The 17,695-nt window shown below is 43.5% G+C and overlaps 1 protein-coding gene across 3 annotated transcripts in view; it reads right to left on the bottom strand.

Annotated features, from left to right (window-relative positions):
• Positions 1 to 17,695, bottom strand: part of LOC110531237 (low-density lipoprotein receptor-related protein 1) — a 247,203-nt gene that overhangs the window by 64,869 nt on the left and 164,639 nt on the right. For all 3 annotated transcript variants that reach the window (XM_036988705.2, XM_036988706.2, XM_090185209.1), the window contains exons 43-49: positions 5,038 to 5,227; positions 4,090 to 4,294; positions 2,260 to 2,452; positions 1,757 to 1,882; positions 796 to 924; positions 444 to 563; positions 37 to 150 (exon numbers count right to left, since the gene is read on the bottom strand). In XM_036988705.2, coding sequence (XP_036844600.2) covers positions 37 to 150; positions 444 to 563; positions 796 to 924; positions 1,757 to 1,882; positions 2,260 to 2,452; positions 4,090 to 4,294; positions 5,038 to 5,227 — 1,077 coding nt within the window. The remainder of the gene's footprint in view (positions 1 to 36; positions 151 to 443; positions 564 to 795; positions 925 to 1,756; positions 1,883 to 2,259; positions 2,453 to 4,089; positions 4,295 to 5,037; positions 5,228 to 17,695) is intronic.

Raw genomic sequence — 17,695 nt, 5'->3', positions numbered from 1 at the left:
AGATATCCAACATGTAAAGACGGCCTGTAGACTTACAGCAGTTCATCTCATCACTGGCGTCCTCACAGTTGACCACCTGGTCACAGCGGCTGGAGTTGGAGATGCAGCTTCCATCTCGACACCGGAACTCTGCAGCTTTGCAGAGGGTCACTGGAGAACACACACACAACACAATGGATATAGTAATATGGACACACACACACAGTCACACCATGACACACACACACACACACAGTCACACCATGACACACACACAACACAATGGATATAGTAATATGAACACACACACAACACAATGGATTTAGTAATATGAACACACACACAACACAATGGATATAGTAATATGGACACACACAGTCACACTATGACACACACAAACAAAGGATATATTAATATGGACACACACAGTCACACTATGACACACACACACACACAGGACTTACTGTTGCAGGGCAGCTCGTCTGAGTGATCTCCACAGTCGTCAGTCCCATCACACCAGAACATGTGGCCGATACAGCGTCCATTGATACATCGCCTGTAGCCTTTCTTACACAGACGGTTCGCTGCAGAGAGAAAGACCAGCATTAGAAGAGTTGTTCTCCAGTTGTCTTACTATGACTAAATTCTCTCTCCTGAAATTAAATTGACATCCAATTTTCTTCCTTTTGTGGTACAAAGATTGAGAACAGCAACACTGTGCTAACTGACAATGTAATTCAAGCCTAGATTCCGAGTACTCAGATTGCAGACATGCATTGCGCAAGCAGACACACGCTCGTACGCACACAGACTCACCGCAGTAGGACTGTTTCTCGTCTGACTTGTCCTTGCAGTGGGCCATGCCATCACAGGTCAGGCTGTAGTTGATGCAATCACCGTTGCCACACTCAAAGTCATCCACACTACCACACAATGCGTTCAGAGCTACAGTAGTAGGACCAAGGAGAGATGGAGATACAGTCAGCACCATGTATCCTAACCAGACTGGACCCTTTTAATAGGGATAGCCCCCTTTTTTTTCAATTTTCGCCTAAAATGACCATTTGAAATGGTGCCATTTGAAAGGAAACACTTTGAAGTTTGTGGAAATGTGAATTGAATGTAGAAGAATATAAGACAATAGATCTGGTAGAAGAAAATAGAAAGAACAAAACAAGCAGTTTTTTTCTACCACCATCTTTGAAATGCAACAGAAAGGTCCCAGTTCTAGCCATCACTCTGGTTGTAATTCCAATGGTGTCCACAAGATGGCAGCAGTGTATGTGCAAAGTTCAGACGGATAACTTGAAGTATGAGCGAACTACATTACATTTAGTGTGAAGTCACCCAGGTACATTTGGGAAAAGCATTCATATTACATTTTTCTGCAAGAATATCGTCAAATCTGTAAACTTGGACTTTGATTTAGCTTTTCCAGTATTAGTAGCCATATTATAAGTGAAATATTTGTAACACAACCAGTTTTCATAACTTCATATCTATGAATACTCTTATAATTTTTGTCCAAAACTAAAAGGCATGCTGTCGCACAATGTTAGCAGGTACATTTTGCGACAAATACAGGGTTTCTGGATAGCTTTGTTTGACCCCGATTGGTGCTTATTTGACAAAGTTAGAGTCGATCAAGTGAAGACCGCCCGCGCGGTTTCTACTGCTCCTCAGAGTCTGGCTTTGGAAGACTACAGCAACGTTACTCCTCGCCCAAGTATAGCGCATCCAACCAACGTTGCTACAACTGTGCCCCGCCCCTTCTCACCTGAACAGCTGTTGTCCTCCAGGAGTCTGCGGTCTCCACGGCAACTACAGTTGACCCTCGCGTCTGAGGTGAGCAGACACAGGTCCTGACAGCCCCCGTTGTTGGTCAGACAGGGGGAGAACTCACCTGGTGAGGAACAATCGTAAACGTATTCCTTGTGTTATTATGTTTCATCTTTTGTTTTTGCATTGTTGGCCCGTAAGAAAGCATTTCACTGTTAGTTTACACCTGTTGTTTACAAAGCATGTGACAAATAAAATGTAAATCTGGTTAATTCATGTTCTGTATTATGCCATGTTTTATGTTTTGTGTGGGCACAAGGACAAGTATCTGTTGCTTTTGTAAACAGCTAAGGGGGATCCTAATGAAATACCAATACCAATCAATTGATCAAAATCTATTTGCACATGATTAAGTAGAACAATTTGAAACCATCTTTCTTTCTGGTAGTTCCTCAGCATAAATGCCCCGCCCACTTTTGACCTATGAGTTCCACCACTCACAGCTGTTGGTGTCGTTGGCCACAGCGATTATTCCCATTGGCTGCTGGGGGATGTCATTTCTCAGTAACCTCATGTCTCTGCCCACAAACTTGTCAGCTCTGAGCACGGCCCTGCGGACCCAATCAGTCCAGAAGATGTAGTCCCCATACACCGCGAGGCCAAACGGATGCACTGGCTCATTCTTCACCACCACCTATGGGGGGCAGTCACATGGTTAGTAAAAAGTTGGCCACACGAAAGTGGTTGGTTTATAAACACCAGGATTAGAAGTGCTTAATTTAGACCGAAGGCACAATACTCTCACAATCAAAAATAAGATATATTTTTTCGATAATGACTAAAAACAAATAAAATGGTTAGATTAGAGAACATACATCTGCTGATCCTAGGAGTCTATAGTGACTCTGTCGCAAGGAGTTGACACAGGTAACAGGGTTGACACAGGTAACAGGGTTGACACAGGTAACAGAGTTGACACAGGTAACAGAGTTAACACAGGTAACAGAGTTAACACAGGTAACAGGGTTGACACAGGTAATAGAGTTGACACAGGTAACAGAGTTGACACAGATAACAGAGTTGACACAGGTAACAGGGTTGACACAGGTAACAGGGTTAACACAGGTAACAGGGTTGACACAGGTAACGGAGTTGACACAGGTGACAGAGTTAACACAGGTAACAGGGTTGACACAGGTAACAGAGTTGACACAGGTAACAGAGTTGACACAGGTAACAGGGTTGACACAGGTAACAGAGTTGACACAGGTAACAGCGTTGACACAGGTAACAGAGTTAACACAGGTAACAGGGTTGACACAGGTAACAGAGTTGACACAGGTAACAGAGTTGACACAGGTAACGGAGATGACACAGGTAACAGAGTTGACACTGGTAACAGAGTTGACACAGGTACCAGAGTTGACACAGGTAACAGAGTTAACACAGGTAACAGGGTTGACACAGGTAACAGAGTTAACACAGGTAACAGGGTTGACACAGGTAATAGAGTTGACACAGGTAACAGAGTTGACACAGATAACAGAGTTGACACAGGTAACAGGGTTGACACAGGTAACAGGGTTAACACAGGTAACAGGGTTGACACAGGTAACGGAGTTGACACAGGTGACAGAGTTAACACAGGTAACAGGGTTGACACAGGTAACAGAGTTGACACAGGTAACAGAGTTGACACAGGTAACAGGGTTGACACAGGTAACAGAGTTGACACAGGTAACAGCGTTGACACAGGTAACAGAGTTAACACAGGTAACAGGGTTGACACAGGTAACAGAGTTGACACAGGTAACAGAGTTGACACAGGTAACGGAGATGACACAGGTAACAGAGTTGACACTGGTAACAGAGTTGACACAGGTACCAGAGTTGACACAGGTAACAGAGTTAACACAGGTAACAGGGTTGACACAGGTAACAGAGTTGACACAGGTAACAGAGTTGACACAGGTAACGGAGATGACACAGGTAACAGAGTTGACACTGGTAACAGAGTTGACACAGGTACCAGAGTTGACACAGGTAACAGAGTTAACACAGGTAACAGGGTTGACACAGGTAACAGAGTTGACACAGGTAACAGAGTTGACACAGGTAACAGAGATGACACAGGTAACAGAGTTGACACTGTTAACAGAGTTGACACAGGTAACAGAGTTGACACAGGTAACATAGTTAACACAGGTAACAGAGTTGACACAGGTAACGGAGTTGACACAGGTAACGGAGTTGACACAGGTAACAGAAGTGACACAGGTAACAGAGTTGACACAGGTAACAGGGTTGACACAGGTAACGGAAGTGACTCACGTAGCGGTTGCTGCCGTCGTACTCGCAGCGCTCTATCTTGTCCAGTGTGGCATCAGAGAAGTAGAGTTTCTCTGCGCGGTGATCTATGGCCAGGCCGTTGGGGGTGCGGATGTCATTCCCGATGATCACCAGCACGTTGGCACCAGACAGACTGGCACGCATGATACTGGGAGACTGCTCATTCCAGTTGGTCCAGAACATCAGACTAGTAGAGAAGGACACAACAGGAAATAGAGGGACAGTTACATGTAGTTTTTATACATAATAAACAGACAGTAATGGAGTCAGTGAATAAATAACTCCGCTAACGGACTAATAAAGTGACCGAACAGCTGCGGTTGACATTTCATCGAATCAAATCTTGTAGTCATCAAAGAGCATAGTTCAAAGGCCGGCATTGAGTCGTTTCCATCTTACCAACCAAACGCATTGTAGGCAGCTGGCAATACACTCGTATGGACCGGTTCGTACCTAAAACTTTCTCCATTCAGGCTGCAAAGGCATCAATTTCCTCTTTAACTAGATTTAATGGTGAGAAGGCTGAAAAGAATGTACTTTCTTTAGGAAAACATTTTCCACCACCATGCTAAAGTGGCTAATGCCTAGGAATACTAGTCCCAGATGTTGCGTATCACATGTAGCAAATCAGGTTGCAGCAGTTAGTTGTTTACCCCTGGCTGGACGCAGGGCACAACATTAGGAAGTAGCATTAGCCACTAGCATGGTCCACAGGGGATACCAGCGTATTGCAAGTTGCATGCAATATGTTTGGATGGTAAGAAGGAACCAACAATACCAGATCAATATCGCCATCTGCCGGCCTTTGGCCTACAACAAGCATATTGAACCTAGACCAACATTTCAGGGGCTTTTAAAAGTAATTCACACCACTTTCTACAATTTATTTATACAGTATTTTTTTATACAAAGAACATCACTGCCACTCACCCCTGACACTCGTCCAGCACAAAGGCCCTGGGGTGGTCGTCTCCAGACATGGTGACCACGGTGTTGCGGTCGTAGGCCTGCGGTCGGCCCTGGTCGACTGTGTGTCGGGTGATGGTGGAGGTGGTGTAACTGGTCCAATAGAGGGTGTCCCAGCCACGGTGGTACGCCAAGCCCTCCACTGAGCCTACATCTGGGGTAGAGAGAGAGAGAGAGAGAGAGAGACAGAGAGAGAGAGAGACAGAGAGAGAGAGAGAGACAGAGAGAGAGAGAGACAGAGAGAGAGACAGAGAGAGAGAGAGAGAGACAAAGAGAGAGACAGAGAGAGAGACAGATAGAGAGGCAGAGAGAGAGAGAGAAAGAGAGAGAGAGAGAAACAAAGAGAGAGAGAGACAGAGAGAGAGAGAGAGAGAGAGAGAGAGAGAGAGAGAGAGAGAGAGAGAGAGAGAGAGAGAGAGAGAGAGAGAGAGAGAGAGAGAGAGGGGGACAGACAGCCATTAAAGGTGTAGGCCCTATTGAGGGAGTGGGACAGTCGATCTTTAGTGTTGGGGTCATATCAAGGTCAATATTACTGTCACAGACCTTGGTGGTTCACTAGCAAACAGACAAAAAGAGCTAAGGAGGACAAAGTCCAAACATCTACAGTAGAAAAAAGGAAAGGGAATGCCTTCTGTATCTGTGTAGAGCTGGCAAAGGGAGTGAACCTATCTATGAGGTGCCTGAAGGCGAGGATTCATCTCTAATCATGAATTATCTTCAAAAGATGGAATAAGTGGCAAGCATGGTTAACTGTCCAGACATTTACATGGCAGTAGGAAACGTTGTTATATGGCCCTGTCCATACAAGTCAGAAGAGAGTTCACATTACATAATTCCCTATAGGCTCTTTCAAGGTTCATCCCTTATGAGCTTTTCTCAGAGTTTCCAGCATCTGCTGTTGTCACACCACTGACCATTTTTATGACAATTGCTCAATAATAAAATCCTGGACGTCTGTAACTGTTTGCTCGTGTTCAAAAGTCAATGATTACTTATTTTTCTCCCTGGTGTTAAGGTGGATGGGGGTGCAAATCAACCCTAGTGCAACTAAAAACAACCGGTACCTAAAGACAAGTGTGTATTACTATATCTAACGCTAAAGACAACCAGTACCTAAAGAATAGTGTGTATTACTATATCTAACCCTAAAGACTAGTGTGTATTACTATATCAAATCAAATCAGATTATATTTGTCACATACACATGCAGATGTTAATGCGAGTGTAGCGAAATGCTTGTGCTTCTAGTTCCAACAATGCAGTAATAACCAACGAGTAATCTAACCTAACAATTTCACAACAACTACCTTATACACACAAGTGTAAAGGGATGAAGAATATGTACATAAAAATATATGAATGAGAGATGGTACAGAACGGCATAGGCAAGATGCAGTAGGTGGTATAGAGTACAGTATATACATATGAGATGAGTAATGTAGGGTATGTAAACATTATGTTAAGTGACATTGTTTAAAGTGGCTAGTGATTTTTCCATTATTAAAGTGGCTGGAGTTAAGTCAGTATGTTGGCAGCAGCCACTCAATGTTAGTGGTGGCTGTTTAACAGTCTGATGGCCTTGCGATAGAAGCTGTTTTTCAGTCTTTCTGTCCCTGCTTTGATGCACCTGTACTGACCTCGCCTTCTGGATTATAGCGGGGTGAACAGGTAGTGGCTCGGGTGGTTGTTGTCCTTGATGATCTTTATGGCCTTCCTGTGACATCAGGTGGTGTAGGTGTCCTGGAGGGCAGGTAGTTTGCCCCTGGTGATGCGTTGTGCAGACCTCACTACCCTCTGGCGAGCCTTCCGGTTGTGGTCGGAGCAGTTGCCGTACCAGGCGGTGATACAGCCCGACAGGATGCTCTCGATTGTGCATCTGTAAAGGTTTGTGAGTGCTTCTGGTGACAAGCCAAATTTCTTCAGCCTCCTGAGGTTGAATAGGCGCTGTTGCGCCTTCTTCACCACGCTGTCTGTGTGGGTGGACCAATTCAGTTTGTCCGTGATGTGTACGCCGAGGAACTTAAAACTTACTACCCTCTCCACTACTGTCCCGTCGATGTGGATAGGGGTGTGATCCCTCTGCTGTTTCCTGAAGTCCGCGATCATCTCCTTTGTTTTGTTGACGTTGAGTGCAAGGTTATTTTCCTGACACCACACTCCGAGGGCCCTCACCTCCTCCCTGTAGGCCGTTTGATTGTTGTTGTTTGATTGCCTTGCGGAGGGAATAGCTACACTGTTTGTATTCGGTCATGTTTCCGGTCACCTTGCCCTGGTTAAAAGCAGAGGTTCGCGCTTTCAGTTTCGCGCGAATACTGCCTTCAATCCACGGGTTCTGGCATCGCCGATGCACTTGCTAATAAACTCGCTCACCGAATCAGCGTATTCGTCAATGTTGTTGTTTGACGCAATGGGAACATATCCCAATCCACGTGATCGAAGCAATCTTGAAGCGTGGAATCAGATTGGTCCGACCAGCGTTGAACAGACCTGAGCATGGGGGCTTCCTGTTTTAGTCTCTGTCTATAGGCTGGGAGCAACAAAATGGAGTCGTGGTCAGGAGGGCGGGGGAGGGCCTTATATGCGTTGCGGAAGTTAGAATAACAATGATCCAGGGTTTTACCAGCCCTGGTAGCAGAATCGATATGCTGACTCTAAAGACAACCAGTACCTAAGGACTAGTGTGTATTACTATATCTAACCCTAAAGACTAGTGTGTATTACTATATCTAACCCTAAAGACAACCAGTACCTAAAGACTAGTATGTACTACTATATCTAACCCTAAAGACTAGTGTGTATTACTATATCTAACCCTAAAGACTAGTGTGTATTACTATATTTAACCCTAAAGACTAGTGTGTATTACTATATCTAACCCTAAAGACAAGTGTGCACTTACTGTAAGCAATAAGCCCCAAGGGGTTGTGATCCAACATACCACAAACCCCTGAGGTGCCTTAATGCTAATAAATGTTTTGTCATACCCCTGGTATAAGGTGTGATATACCACAGCTGTCAGCCAATCAGCATCAGGGCTCGAAATACCCAGCATATAATTAAGCAATAGAGCACAAGGGGGTGTGGTATATAGCCAATATACCACGGCTAAGGGCTGTTCTTCGGCACGATGCAACCACAATTCCTTGAGGTGTCTTATTGATATTACAAACTGTTTACCAACGTAATTACATCACCTATCTGACAGAGCCCTGCTGCTACAGTACTGACAACATTACCTATCTGACAGAGCCGTGCTGCTACAGTACTGACAACATTACCTATCTGACAGAGCCGTGCTGCTACAGTACTGACAACATTACCTATCTGACAGAGCCGTGCTGCTACAGTACTGACAACATTACCTATCTGACAGAGCCGTGCTGCTACAGTACTGACAACATTACCTATCTGACAGAGCCGTGCTGCTACAGTACTGACAACATTACCTATCTGACAGAGCCGTGCTGCTACAGTACTGACAACATCACCTATCTGACAGAGCCGTGCTGCTACAGTACTGACAACATTACCTATCTGACAGAGCCGTGCTGCTACAGTACTGACAACATTACCTATCTGACAGAGCCGTGCTGCTACAGTACTGACAACATTACCTATTTGACAGAGCCGTGCTGCTACAGTACTGACAACATTACCTATTTGACAGAGCCGCGCTGCTACAGTACTGACAACATTACCTATCTGACAGAGCCGTGCTGCTACAGTACTGACAACATCACCTATCTGACAGAGCAGCGCTGCTACAGTACTGACAACATCACCTATCTGACAGAGCCGTGCTGCTACAGTACTGACAACATCACCTATCTGACAGAGCCGTGCTGCTACAGTACTGACAACATTACCTATCTGACAGAGCCCTGCTGCTACAGTACTGACAACATGACCTATCTGACAGAGCCGTGCTGCTACAGTACTGACAACATTACCTATCTGACAGAGCCGTGCTGCTACAGTACTGACAACATTACCTATCTGACAGAGCCGTGCTGCTACTGTACTGACAACATCACCTATCTGACAGAGCCGTGCTGCTACAGTACTGACAACATCACCTATCTGACAGAGCCGTGCTGCTACAGTACTGACAACATTACCTATCTGACAGAGCCGTGCTGCTACTGTACTGACAACATCACCTATCTGACAGAGCCGTGCTGCTACAGTACTGACAACATTACCTATTTGACAGAGCCGTGCTGCTACAGTACTGACAACATTACCTATTTGACAGAGCCGCGCTGCTACAGTACTGACAACATTACCTATCTGACAGAGCCGTGCTGCTACTGTACTGACAACATGACCTATCTGACAGAGCCCTGCTGCTACAGTACTGACAACATGACCTATCTGACAGAGCCGTGCTGCTACAGTACTGACAACATTACCTATCTGACAGAGCAGCGCTACTACAGTACTGACAACATTACCTATCTGACAGAGCCCTGCTGCTACAGTACTGACAACATTACCTATCTGACAGAGCCCTGCTGCTACAGTACTGACAACATGACCTATCTGACAGAGCCGTGCTGCTACAGTACTGACAACATTACCTATCTGACAGAGCAGCGCTACTACAGTACTGACAACATTACCTATCTGACAGAGCCCTGCTGCTACAGTACTGACAACATGACCTATCTGACAGAGCCGTGCTGCTACAGTACTGACAACATCACCTATCTGACAGAGCAGCGCTGCTACAGTACTGACAACATTACCTATCTGACAGAGCAGCGCTGCTACTGTACTGACAACATTACCTATCTGACAGAGCTGTGCTGCTACTGTACTGACAACATCACCTATCTGGCAGAGCTGTGCTGCTACTGTACTGACAACATTACCTATCTGACAGAGCTGTGCTGCTACTGTACTGACAACATCACCTATCTGACAGAGCAGCGCTGCTACAGTACTGACAACATTACCTATCTGACAGAGCTGTGCTGCTACAGTACTGACAACATTACCTATCTGACAGAGCCGCGCTGCTACAGTACTGACAACATCACCTATCTGACAGAGCCGCGCTGCTACAGTACTGACAACATCACCTATCTGACAGAGCTGTGCTGCTACTGTACTGACTACATTACCTATCTGACAGAGCCGCGCTGCTACAGTACTGACAACATTACCTATCTGACAGAGCAGCGCTGCTGCAGTACTGACAACATGACCTATCTGACAGAGCTGTGCTGCTACTGTACTGACTACATTACCTATCTGACAGAGCCGCGCTGCTACAGTACTGACAACATCACCTATCTGACAGAGCTGTGCTGCTACTGTACTGACTACATTACCTATCTGACAGAGCCGCGCTGCTACAGTACTGACAACATCACCTATCTGACAGAGCTGTGCTGCTACTGTACTGACTACATTACCTATCTGACAGAGCCGCGCTGCTACAGTACTGACAACATCACCTATCTGACAGAGCCGCGCTGCTACAGTACTGACTACATTACCTATCTGACAGAGCCGTGCTGCTACAGTACTGACAACATTACCTATCTGACAGAGCCGTGCTGCTACAGTACTGACAACAGACAAACAAGCCCTCTTTCTCTGCTTGTGTTCTCATTTTTTACTAGTCTTCTTTCGTCCTCTCGTTCTTTCTCAGCATAGCTGGTTGTTCAGCCTCTCCTCTAGCTATCTGTGGAATCAGAATTTGGGACCAGATGTGACACCTGAATAGGCTATAACGGACGATAAAACTACAGACATCGCTGTCAGGCCCTTAACATCAAGTAGAATTGGCTGCTTTTAATGAGAACTGAGTTGGTTCCCAGCGACAGCGACGGCCATCATTTTGTATTATAGTTTTGCTTGGTTTCAACAAATCAATACAACATCAAGGACAAGACTGGATTGACATTTTACAATACAAGCTTAGGGCCAGAATTTGGTGGAATACTGATATGGAATATTGTTACAGCCAACTTCAATGTCAGAGATGGACTCCTCTCTCAACGCCATAGTCTCTAGGAACAAGTGTTTGTGTTTGTAATCTTGGATCATTAAAACTAGTTTTGGAACTACATCCCTGATTCTGAATCATCCCTCCTATGAGATCATAGTCTAGGGTGTTCTGGCCCAGATAAAAGGGACTGTACATACTAACAAATAAAGCAAAACATTTTATAACTCAAGTACAAACTGCTTAGGGAATCTCCATCAATTGATGCTGCCTTCTCGTCAAGGACACAAATGGTCCCTTTGTCTATCAAAGCTGAACAGAGAGATTTTTAACTGCATTCTTTTCAAGAAACGACAGCCCAGATACAGATGCATTGTTTAAGATTCTAAATCTTATGTGCTCCGTTAACTGCTGAGTGTCATTGAGAACGCTTCAGTGAACCTGTCAGTCGTCTTATTGAAGAGTCAATGTGGTTCTGAGTGATAAGGTTTAACAGTAGGAGAGTGTACAGGCAGAGAGTCAGGGTGTCATAGACGATGTTACTGCTATGTATCCTATTATCAGTCTGCCATTATAATTACCATCAGGATTATAGATCATTAGTAGTCAAAAGAATCAACACCGCCTTGTGTCTCTGGAGGACAGAACAGAATAAAATACAATACAAATTTGCTTTGCAACAAACAACTGTGGTGAAATGCTGATGATGAAGAATAGTGGTGGGGGCTTTGGGTAACAGTAGTAGTGGTGGGGGCCAGGGGAATGGGACAGATGGGACTGAGGTAATGAAGGTCTTGGTGCCCATGCTGGACGGCCTCATCCTGGTGATGGGCCTGGTGGGTCACTGCCTGGTCATGTCCACCCTTGCTGGCCGGAGAAGGAGGCGATTGATTGATTGACTGATTGATTGATTTCGTACAGTTAAAAACGATTTAAAACTAGAAACAAAGAACCCAGAGGACAAGCGTTAAAAACACTTATTTCATGTTGCTAGGATATCCATGATCCATTCTAGTGTTGCACCTACAGTGCATTCGGAAAGTATTCAGGCCCCTTGACTTTTTCCACATTTTGTTATGTTACAACCTTATTCTAAAATGGATAATAAAAAATTTTCCTCATCATTCTACACACAATACCCCATAATGACAAAGCAAATACATTTTTCTTTAAATGTTTGCACATTTATTAAAAATGAAAACAGAAATACCTTATTTACATAGGTTTTCAGACCTTTTGCTATGAGACTCGAAATTGAGCTCAGATGCATCCTGTTTCCATTCCATCCTTGAGATGTTTCTACAACATGTGGTAAATTCAATTGATTGTACATGTTTTGGAAAGGCACACACCTGTCTATATAAGGTCCCACAGTTGACAGTACATCGAGCAAAAACCAAACTAAGGAATTGTCTGTAGAGCTCTGAGACAGGATTGTGTCGAGGTACAGATCTGGGGAAGAGTACCAAAACATTTCTGTAGCATTGAAGGTCCCCAACAATCCAGTGGCCTCAATTATTCTTAAATGGAAGAAGTTTGGAAGCACCAAGACTCTTCCTAGAGTTGACCGCTCGGCCAAACTGAGCAATTTGGGGAGAAGGGCCTTAGTCACGGAGGTGACAAAGATCCCGATGGTCACTCTGATGGAGCTCCAGAGGTCCTCTGTGGAGATGAGAGAACTATCTCTGCAGCACTCCGCCAATCAGGCCTTTATGGTAGAGTGGCAAGACGGAAGTCACTTCTCAGTAAAAGGCACATGAAAGCCTGCTTGGAGTTTGCCAAAAGGCACCTAAAGGACTTTCAGACCATGAGAAACAAGATTCTCTGGTCTGATGAAACCAAGATTGAACTCTTTGGCCTGAATGCCAAGCTTCACGCCTGGAGGAACCCTGGCACCATCCCTACAGTGAAGCATGGATGTGGCAGCATCATGCTGTGGGAATGTTTTTCAGAGGCAGGGACTTCGAGACTAGTCAGGATTGAGGGAAAGATGAACAGAGCAAAGTACAGAGAGATCCCTGTTCCAGAGCACTCAGGACCTCAGACTGGGGCGAAGGTTCACCTTCCAACAGGACAATGACCCTAAGCACACAGCCAAGACAACGCAGGAGTGGCTCCGGGACAAGTCTCTGAATATCCTTGAGTGGCACAGCCAGAGCCTGGACTTGAACCCAATCGAACATCTCTGGAGAGACCTGAAAATAGCTGTGCAGCGATGCTCTCCATCCACCCAGACAGAGCTTGAGAGGATCTGCAAAGAAGAATTGGAGAAACTCCCCAAATACAGATGTGCCAAGCTTGTAGCGTCATAACCAAGAAGACTCTAAGCTGTAATCGCTGCCAAAGGTGCTTCAACAAAGTACTGAGTAAAGGGTCTGAATACTTATGGAAATTAGATATTTCAGTACCTTTAGGGTCACGTAAGACCCACAGGTACTGATGTGACCCCACAGTACGTCCGGCTACCACTCGGTGGCCATCTTTATCTACCTAAAGGCGTTCTCTGCAACGTTGGTTAACCCCGTCCTCTACGTGTTCATGTCCAAAAAGTTCAGCAGGGATCTGATGGAGCTAGGGAGGGTTGCAGGGGGGTGTACAGGTGTGGTGGGGGGCAGGGACATGGTGCAGCATTTCAACACTGTGGAGCTAGATACTTCACCACTAACCCTACCCGGATTCTAAGGGTTACTAACTATGGACCCTCTATGGACACTCTATGGATATTTAATGAAAATTAACAGACCCTTTATGGACATTCGATAAACATTCTATGGATCCTAGAAAAACATGCTTGGTTTGAAGAAGATCTGTCTTACAACCTATTCAATATCATTTAATTTCAATAAACACAATCAGCTCAGCTCAACTCAGGCCATTAGCTTTTTCCTCTTCATCATATCACAAACTGATCAGAGCTGTATGTGTACGAGTGTGTGATCTGGCCTACAAAGTAATGGTCTTGCTCAATTGTAGAAAGGATTAGCAAGAATGTTTTGTCACTTGTGGACAATATAAATATAAAAAAAGAGAGTCGCACACTGTATATATAAACTCCCAGAAACGTTGGTATTTTACCCAATAAATGACTGGGACTTTATATATAGATAGAGCGTGGACTCTCTTTATGTATAGATAGAGCGAGGACTCTCTTTATGTATAGATAGAGCGTGGACTCTCTTTATATATAGATAGAACGTGGACTCTCTTTATGTATAGATAGAGCGAGGACTCTCTTTATGTATAGATAGAGCGTGGACTTTCTTTATATATAGATAGAGCGTGGACTCTCTTTATGTATAGATAGAGCGTGGACTCTCTTTATGTATAGATAGAGCGTGGACTCTCTTTATGTATAGATAGAGCGTGGACTCTCTTTATGTATAGATAGAGCGTGGACTCTCTTTATGTATAGATAGAGCGTGGACTCTCTTTATATATAGATAGAGCGTGGACTCTCTTTATGTATAGATAGAGCGTGGACTCTCTTTATGTATAGATAGAGCGTGGACTCTCTTTATGTATAGATAGAGCGTGGACTCTCTTTATGTATAGATAGAGCGTGGACTCTCTTTATATATAGATAGAGCGTGGACTCTCTTTATGTATAGATAGAGCGAGGACTCTCTTTATGTATAGATAGAGCGTGGACTCTCTTTATGTATAGATAGAGCGTGGACTCTCTTTATGTATAGATAGAGCGTGGACTCTCTTTATGTATAGATAGAGCGTGGACTCTCTTTATGTATAGATAGAGCGTGGACTTTCTTTATGTATTGATAGAGCGTGGACTCTCTTTATATATAGATAGAGCGTGGACTCTCTTTATATATAGATAGAGCGTGGACTCTCTTTATGTATAGATAGAGCGTGGACTCTCTTTATGTATAGATAGAGCGTGGACTCTCTTTATGTATAGATAGAGCGTGGACTCTCTTTATGTATAGATAGAACGTGGACTCTCTTTATGTATAGATAGAGCGTGGACTCTCTTTATGTATAGATAGAGCGAGGACTCTCTTTATGTATAGATAGAGCGTGGACTCTCTTTATATATAGATAGAGCGTGGACTCTCTTTATGTATAGATAGAGCGTGGACTCTCTTTATGTATTGATAGAGCGTGGACTCTCTTTATGTATAGATAGAACGTGGACTCTCTTTATGTATAGATAGAGCGTGGACTCTCTTTATGTATAGATAGAGCGTGGACTCTCTTTATGTATAGATAGAGCGAGGACTCTCTTTATGTATAGATAGAGCGTGGACTCTCTTTATGTATAGATAGAGGGTGGACTCTCTTTATGTATAGATAGAGCGTGGACTCTATGTATAGATAGAGCGTGGACTCTCTTTATGTATAGATAGAACGTGGACTCTCTTTATGTATAGATAGAGCGTGGACTCTCTTTATGTATAGATAGAACGTGGACTCTCTTTATGTATAGATAGAGCGTGGACTCTCTTTATGTATAGATAGAACGTGGACTCTCTTTATGTATAGATAGAGCGTGGACTCTCTTTATATATAGATAGAGCGTGGACTCTCTTTATGTATAGATAGAGCGTGGACTCTATGTATAGATAGAGCGTGGACTTTCTTTATGTATTGATAGAGCGTGGACTCTCTTTATATATAGATAGAGCGTGGACTCTCTTTATGTATAGATAGAGCGTGGACTTTCTTTATATATAGATAGAGCGTGGACTCTCTTTATATATAGATAGAGCGTGGACTCTCTTTATGTATAGATAGAGCGTGGACTTTCTTTATGTATTGATAGAGCGTGGACTCTCTTTATATATAGATAGAGCGTGGACTCTCTTTATATATAGATAGAGCGTGGACTCTCTTTATATATAGATAGAGCGTGGACTCTATGTATAGATAGAGCGTGGACTCTCTTTATGTATAGATAGAGCGTGGACTCTCTTTATGTATTGATAGAGCGAGGACTCTCTTTATGTATAGATAGAGCGTGGACTCTCTTTATGTATAGATAGAGGGTGGACTCTCTTTATGTATAGATAGAGCGTGGACTCTATGTATAGATAGAGCGTGGACTCTCTTTATGTATAGATAGAACGTGGACTCTCTTTATGTATAGATAGAACGTGGACTCTCTTTATGTATAGATAGAACGTGGACTCTCTTTATGTATAGATAGAGCGTGGACTCTCTTTATGTATAGATAGAACGTGGACTCTCTTTATGTATAGATAGAGCGTGGACTCTCTTTATGTATAGATAGAGCGTGGACTCTCTTTATGTATAGATAGAGCGTGGACTCTCTTTATGTATAGATAGAGCGTGGACTCTCTTTATGTATAGATAGAGCGTGGACTCTCTTTATGTATAGATAGAGCGTGGACTCTCTTTATGTATAGATAGAACGTGGACTCTCTTTATGTATAGATAGAGCGTGGACTCTCTTTATGTATAGATAGAGCGTGGACTCTCTTTATGTATAGATAGAACGTGGACTCTCTTTATGTATAGATAGAGCGTGGACTCTCTTTATGTATAGATAGAGCGTGGACTCTCTTTATGTATAGATAGAGCGTGGACTCTCTTTATGTATAGATAGAGCGTGGACTCTCTTTATATATAGATAGAGCGTGGACTCTCTTTATGTATAGATAGAGCGTGGACTCTCTTTATGTATAGATAGAGCGTGGACTCTATGTATAGATAGAGCGTGGACTTTCTTTATGTATTGATAGAGCGTGGACTCTCTTTATATATAGATAGAGCGTGGACTCTCTTTATGTATAGATAGAGCGTGGACTTTCTTTATATATAGATAGAGCGTGGACTCTCTTTATATATAGATAGAGCGTGGACTCTCTTTATGTATAGATAGAGCGTGGACTTTCTTTATGTATTGATAGAGCGTGGACTCTCTTTATATATAGATAGAGCGTGGACTCTCTTTATATATAGATAGAGCGTGGACTCTCTTTATATATAGATAGAGCGTGGACTCTCTTTATGTATAGATAGAGCGTGGACTTTCTTTATGTATTGATAGAGCGTGGACTCTCTTTATATATAGATAGAGCGTGGACTCTCTTTATATATAGATAGAGCGTGGACTCTCTTTATGTATAGATAGAGCGTGGACTCTCTTTATGTATTGATAGAGCGTGGACTCTCTTTATATATAGATAGAGCGTGGACTCTCTTTATGTATAGATAGAGCGTGGACTCTCTTTATGTATAGATAGAGCGTGGACTCTCTTTATATATAGATAGAGCGTGGACTCTCTTTATGTATTGATAGAGCGTGGACTCTCTTTATGTATTGATAGAGCGTGGACTCTCTTTATGTATAGATAGAGCGTGGACTCTCTTTATGTATAGATAGAGCGTGGACTCTCTTTATGTATAGATAGAGCGTGGACTCTCTTTATGTATTGATAGAGCGTGGACTCTCTTTATGTATAGATAGAGCGTGGACTCTATGTATAGATAGAGCGTGGACTCTCTTTATGTATAGATAGAACGTGGACTCTCTTTATGTATAGATAGAGCGTGGACTCTCTTTATGTATAGATAGAGCGTGGACTCTCTTTATGTATAGATAGAGCGTGGACTCTCTTTATGTATAGATAGAGCGTGGACTCTCTTTATGTATAGATAGAGCGTGGACTCTCTTTATGTATAGAT

This window comes from Oncorhynchus mykiss, chromosome 9 (genome assembly GCF_057628025.1).
Source record: "Oncorhynchus mykiss isolate SJ-2025 chromosome 9, ASM5762802v1, whole genome shotgun sequence".
NCBI classification, from domain to species: Eukaryota; Metazoa; Chordata; class Actinopteri; order Salmoniformes; family Salmonidae; genus Oncorhynchus; species Oncorhynchus mykiss.
The sequence above is the reverse complement of the archived record's forward strand: the minus strand, read 5'-3'. Positions and strand labels throughout refer to the sequence as shown.